General features: G+C 54.8%; 1 protein-coding gene across 1 annotated transcript in view; it reads left to right on the forward strand.

The window, feature by feature from the left end:
* The window catches only part of KLHDC8A (kelch domain containing 8A), a 7281-nt gene extending 2562 nt beyond the window's left edge, over positions 1–4719 (forward strand). Inside the window, exons 2-5 of the mRNA XM_041470521.1 lie at positions 584–748; positions 2428–2643; positions 3395–3496; positions 3693–4719. Coding sequence (XP_041326455.1) covers positions 584–748; positions 2428–2643; positions 3395–3496; positions 3693–3886 — 677 coding nt within the window. The 3' untranslated portion in view covers positions 3887–4719. The remainder of the gene's footprint in view (positions 1–583; positions 749–2427; positions 2644–3394; positions 3497–3692) is intronic.
* Positions 4720–6765: the final 2046 nt, after the last annotated feature.

Consider the following 6765-nt stretch of genomic DNA (forward strand, 5'->3'; position numbering starts at 1 on the left):
GGTGGTTTTTTTTTTTTTTTTTTTTTTTTAGGGCAGGGATATTTCTGGTGTTTTTCCATAGCAGTTCTGTGTGGGTTTTTTTTTTGGGTGGGTGATGGATTTCTGGTGCTTTCCTCTAATAATTTCAAGGAATTTTTGGGGGATTTTTGCCCCATCCAGATTACAGGGTGTACAGAACAGGGGAGGGGGGATTTCTGGTGTTTTCCCATAGAAGTTTTGTGGGATTTTTTTTGTGGGGAGGGGGGAGGAGATGGATATCTGGCGCTTTCCTACAATAATTTAATGGTATTTCTTGGGGTTTTTGCCCCATCCAGATTACACGGTGTATGTAGCAGGGGAGGGGGATTTCTGGTGTTTTCCTATACTAATTTCATGGAATTTTGGGATTTTTTTGCCCCATCTAGATTACAGGGTGTACACAGCAGGGAGGGGGATTTCTGGTGCTTCCCTACAATAATTTAATGGTATTTTTTGGGGTTTTGGCCCCCTCCAGATTACAGGGTGTATGTAGCAGGGGGGTTGGATTTTTGGTGTTTTCCTACAATAATTTAATGGTATTTTTTGGGGTTTTGGCCCCATCCAGATTACAGGGTGTACGCAGCGGGCGGGATGGGCTCGGACCTGCGGCCCCACAACTTCCTGCAGCACTATGACGTGCTCAAGGACATCTGGGTGTCCCTGGCTGCCATGCCCACCCCCCGCTACGCGGCCACGTCCATCCTGAGGGGCACCAAGATCTACGTGCTGGGTAAGGACCGGCCCTGCCACCTCCTCTCTTCTTTCTCCTTCCTCCTCCATCCTTTCTCCTTCTTCTCCTTCTCTTTCCTTTTTCTTCCTTTCTCTTCCTATTTCTTCTTTCCTTTTCCTTTTCCTTTTCCTTTTCTTTTCCTTTTCTTTTCCTTTTCCTTTTCCTTTTCCTTTTCCTTTTCCTTTTCCTTTTCCTTTTCCTTTTTTCTTTTTCCTCCTTCTTCACTTTTTTTCTTTTGCTTCCTTTCTCTTCCTTCTCCTCTTTCTCCTCTTCCCCCTTCTCCTCTTCCTCCATGCCTGACAGATGGGATCACTGGGATCCCTGGCACTGGGATAATTGGAATCCCTGGCACTGGGATAACTGGGATTCCTGGCACTGAGATAACTGGGATTCCTGGAATTGTGATAATTGGGATCCCTGGCACTGGGATAACTGGTATCTCTGGCAGTGGGATGGATCCCTGGCCCTGGGATGGATCCCTGGCACTGGGATGGATCTCTGGCACTGGGATGGATCCCTGGCCCTGGGATGGATCCCTGGCCCTGGGATGGATCCCTGGCACTGGGATGGATCCCTGGCCCTGGGATGGATCCCTGGCCCTGGGATGGATCCCTGGCCCTGGGAGCAGCAGCTGCTCCATCTCCCCTGCTCTCAGGAGCTCAGGCCAGGGCTCACTGGATCCTCTCATGGAATTCCTCTGCTCTTCCCGAGCCTGATCCCGGCTCTGCTCTGGGTTTGTCTGGATCAAACCGGCTCATTTCAAACCCCTCCCTGTGCCTGCACCATGGGGTGGGGGCAGAGATTGGAAAATTCAGATTTTTCCTGTCATGAGACAGAGAAGTGAAAAATCCCCAGTTTGACTCGGGGGCTGGAGTGATGACTCAGGTTTTTAGTTTTTCTATTTTTCAGATTCTGTTCTACTTTAGTGTGTAAATCTAAGCTTCATATTATGGGATGGTGAGCTCTCTGCACAGAGCAGGGAGACAAAACAATTCCTTCTCTAGCTGGGACCAAGGACAAATGATCCAAAATCTCAGCCCAAGAGCACAAACAACGTGGGCTGAAGAGAGAAAAACAAGGATGGGACTGCATGGGCTGGAGATGTAATTGGACAATTAACTCCAATATGCAAATGGAGGAGAACTTATAAAATGAGAGGCCCTGTGACCAGTTGTCCATTTTGTGACCATTTGGGTTCATCTTGGGTTCGTTTTGTGACCATTTTGGGTTGTGCTGCCCGAGGTGGATCCATTGAAGCCCTTTAATAAATCCCTGCTTTATTCTTTAGCTCTGTCTGGTCTCTGCTCTAGCTCAGCCCTCCCAAGGCCTCAGGAGAGCTGAGGCTGCTCCATCCCTGAGCTGGAATTCCCTCTCCTTTCCAATTTCTTCTCCTTGTCCATTCCCTCTCCTTTCCATTCCCTCTCTTTTTCCATTCCCTCTCCAATTCCCTCTCTTTCCCATTCCCTCTCCTTTCCAATTCCCTCTCCTTTCCCATTCCTTCTTTCCCATTTCCTCTTTCCCATTCCTTTCCTCTCCTTTCCAACTCCCTTTCCTTTCCATTCCCTCTCCTTTCCAATTCCCTCTCCTTTCCAATTCCCTCTCTTTTCCTATTCCTTCTCCAATTCTCTCTCCTTTCCCATTCCTTCTTTCCCATTCCCTCTCCTTTCCCTCTTTCCCAGGAGGAAGGCAATCCAAGTACGCCGTCAACGCCTTCGAGGTCTTCGACACGGACACGCGCTCCTGGACCAAGTTCCCCAACATTCCCACCAAAAGAGCCTTCTCCAGCTTCGTGCCCACCGAGGAGAAGCTCTTCAGCCTCGGGGGGCTGCGCCAGGGCCGGCTCTACCGGCAGCCCAAGTTCATGAGGACCGTGGACGTGTTCGACCTGGAGCAAGGTTGGGGACACCGAGGGGCCTGGGGACACGGGGATGGGTTTGGGGACATGGGGATGGGCCTGGGGACATGGGGATGGGTTTGGGGACATGGGGATGGGCCTGGGGCCACGGGGATGGGTTTGGGGACATGGGGATGGGTTTGGGGATGGGTTTGGGGACACGGGGATGGGCCTGGGGACATGGGGATGGGTTTGGGGACACAGGGATGGGTTTGGGGATGGGTCTGGGGACACAGGGATGGGTTTGGTGATGGGTTTGGGGACAAGGGGATGGGCCTGGGGACATGGGGATGGGTTTGGGGACACGGGGATGTGTTTGGGGACACACAGGGATGGGTTTGGGGACACACAGGGACGGGTTTGGGGACACAAGGATGGGTCTGGGGACACGGGGATGGGTTTGAGGACACGGGGATGGGTTTGGGGACACGGGGATGGGTTTGGGCACACAGGGCTGGGTTTGGGGCTCTGCCATCCTTGCAGAGCACAGAGCTCCCACCTGCTGCTGCCTTGAGCTCAGCTTAGAGGACAATTTCCAGTCAGGATTACCGAGTAGAACAGGAAAACCTCACTCCTGAGCCAGCTGGATCTAACAGTGGGATCACAGGGGACAAACCCAACCATGCCATGGGGTTTTATCACCCCAAGGTGCAGCAGCCAAACTGCCCTTCCCCGAGCCAGGGGCTCAGAGAGGCGGATGCTCCCCCAGGAGTGGGTGATCCCACAAAAGCCAGCGTGTCCTGTCCTTCCAGGGGGCTGGATGAAGACGGAGCGCTCCTGCTACCTGAAGAAAAGGCGAGCAGACTTCGTGGCCGGATACCTGAGAGGCAGAGTTGTCGTGGCTGGGGGCCTGGGTGAGGCTCTGGGACTGTGGGAACCCTTTAAAAAGGTGTTGGAATTGTTGTCATCCCCAAAAAAATGAGAAATCGCAGGGCTGCCTGGTGGGAGGGAGCAGGGAAAACAAACCCCATGAGGGGACGGGTACAGAGCAGCCAAGAGAAGCTCGATGATGCTTCCCAGATCATCCAGCGCCTCCTTTTGTGCTTCCAGGGAATCAGCCGACAGTGCTGGAGTCGGCAGAGGCTTTCCACCCCGAGAAGAACAAGTGGGAGAGCCTGCCCCCCATGCCCACCCCGCGCTGCGCCTGCTCCAGCATCGCGCTGCGGGACTGCCTGCTGGCCGTGGGGGGCGTCAGCCAGGGGCTCAGCACGGCCGTGGAGGCCCTGTGCCTCTCTGACTCCTGAATCCCACCGGGAATGGGGCTCTGTGCCTCTCTGACTCCTGAATCCCACCGGGAATGGGGCTCTGTGCCTCTCTGACTCCTGAATCCCACCGGGAACGGGGCTCTGTGCCTCTCTGACTCCTGAATCCCACCGGGAACGGGGCTCTGTGCCTCTCTGACTCCTGACTGGAACACTCCTGGAGGAGAATCCCACCGGGAACAGGGCCCTGTGCCTCTCTGACTCCTGAGAATCCCACCTTGGACAGGGCCCTGTGCCTCTCTGATTCCTGATTGGAACTCCCTGGAGGAGAATCCCACCTGGAACAGGGCCCTGCCCCTGCTGTCCCCAGCAGTGGCACTGGGGACGGTGCTGGCATCTCCCAGGACTGGGACAGCACCATCCAGCTGCTGCAGGGGCCTGGCTGCTCCTCCAGAAACACATCCAGGGATTCTGGTGCCTCCCTTCCTGGCACTGCTGTCCATGAGGAACCCCCACACTGGCCAGGGGTCCCCTCCTGTCACTGTCACATCTCCATGGGGACATCCAGCCAGGGGAACTGCTCCTCACATCTCCATGGGGGAGGAACTGCTCCCTGCAGCTCCATGGGGACATCAGCTGGGGGAACTGCTCCCCACAGCTCCATAGGGAAGGAACTGCTCTCCAGATCTCCGTGGGGACACCCAGCTTCAGACACTGCTCCCCACATCTCCAAGGGTCCCAGGGCGGGCTGTCCCCGCTGAGTCGCCTCTCCATCCAGGGCCGCTCCCGTCACCGCGGAGCTCCGAGGGCACTGTGTGGAGCTCCGAGAACACCGTGCAGAGCTCCGGGAACACTGCGCGGAGCTCCAGGAACACCCTTCGGAGCTCCTAGGATGGATGGATGGATGGATGGATCCATGGATGGATGAATCCATGGATGGATGATGGATGGACGGACAGGTGGAACCCCCAGCTGCACTGCTGGGGTGGCCTCTGCTGCTCTCATCATCCGTGGAAGGCCATAAATGACTTTCCCAAAGGCTCCCATTGGCGCTGATGAGTTTCCCTTCTCCTGCTGATGGATGGGGAGGATCAGAGCAGCCGCGGCCTCCTCCGGGTTTTTAGAGGGAAAATGGATTTCACACCTGCCTGAGCATCCGCGGCAGCGGGTGAGGAATGCTGGGGCTGAGGGCCACGAACGAGGGGAGAGCATTAAACTTTTTGTTGTCTCTGGCATTTTAATGACTCTTCCTTTCCCTGCGGGAGGTCTCCCTGCTGCTAGAGAATCTCTTTCGTGATGTTTATTCCTTTCCCAGTCCACAAACAGAGCCTGTGGCCACCCAATCCCGAGGCAGAGCCACAGGTTTTGGCCGGAATGTGAAGTTTTCAGAGCCGGGATAACGCTGTAGAATTTATTTTCATGTAATAAATTCATTAATACAAATTCCTCAGGCTGCAAGCAGACGGAGCTGTGACCGAGCACCAAGCCGGGCTCCGAGCAGGTTTCCCTGACGCGGAGCCAAATTCCTGGCTGGATTTCAGGTTGGTTTTAGTGGACACGCACTGGGGCGGCGGGACAAGCCCGGTTTGGGATTTCCAGGGGAATTTCGGTGGATTTCCCCAGCGGAGAAAGCCGCGGGTGCTGCCACAAAGGAGGATCCTTATCAGCGGATTCCAGCGGGCTGCGCTCCGCGTCCCTTGGCATTTCCATGAAAATGGGAAAGGCTTCCTGAGCCGCTCTGGAACAAACATCCCCAGCCTCCCTCCCGGCCGCAGCACGGAATCCTTGGGAGGAATTTATCCGCTGGAAACAGAAACTCCGCGGGAGTGCACGGCGGGGGAAACCTCGGGAAAAGCATCCCGAAAAATCCACCGGGACCCCAAACACGGGGCTGGAGCTCGGTGCGGGCTCCAGCGCTTTTGGGAGGGAGGGCTGAGCTGGGAGAGATCCCGTTAAAAACGGGACCACACTCCCGGTAATAAAGTGATTTCAGCGTTTATTATAACAAAAAGAAAGGCCTAAAGCAAGGGATACTAAAAGTGATTTCAGTATTTATTATAATAAAAAGAAAGGCCCATATCAACTATTTTACAATCGTTTCTAACGTATTTTTAACAATCCCACGGCTGGGACAGATCCGGAGGCAGCGACAGCGACAGCGACAGCGACAGCGACAGTGACAGCGGCACTTTCCCCTGCGGCCGGTGCAATCCCTTTGCTGAGCGCAGCCAGGGAGGTTTGAGCTTTCCCTGCCCGGCTCTGCCGCAGTCCCCGGGCCGTGCCCGGACAGGATCCTGTTTGCTTTGCCGCTGAAATTGCGGCAGTTCGGTTCAGCTCAGCTCCTCCCCGCCGTGTTTATCTTCCCCGTGGCCCTTGGAAACGGCTCCTGTTGCCGCTCTGTAAATAATTCATTGCCACAATTCATTAGCGCCGTTCATTATCGCCGTTCTTTATCACAGTCCATTATCACAATTCATTATCGCAATTGCTGCGGCCCGGGATCGTCTTCGGATGTCCCGGGCTGATTTTAAAACGAGCAGAGAGATTTGTCCCTGGTTTGTTGAGCTCGGGGAGAGGTTGGAGGAGGGAAGGAGCAGCCCGGAGCTGCTCATCCCTGTGAGGAACCCAGGTGCCACGCGGTCAGCGGCCATAAAAATCAGTGACAGTGGCAGGGGAGGGGACCTGTGTGTCTTCGTTGCACCAAAATGACATTTAATGTGTGTGGGACAGCACTGGGACAGGTGACAGCCATGGAGAGTGGCCCAATGGCACCAAAATGACATTTAATGTGTGTGGGACAGGCGACAGCCATGGAGAGTGGCCCAATGGTACCAAAATGACATTTAATGTGTGTGGGACAGGTGACAGCCATGGAGAGTGGCCCAGTGGTACCAAAATGACATTTAATGTGTGTGGGACAG

The sequence above is a fragment of the Pyrgilauda ruficollis genome, unplaced genomic scaffold, assembly GCF_017590135.1.
Source record: "Pyrgilauda ruficollis isolate IOZ18807 unplaced genomic scaffold, ASM1759013v1 scaffold247, whole genome shotgun sequence".
Classification (NCBI taxonomy): Eukaryota; Metazoa; Chordata; class Aves; order Passeriformes; family Passeridae; genus Pyrgilauda; species Pyrgilauda ruficollis.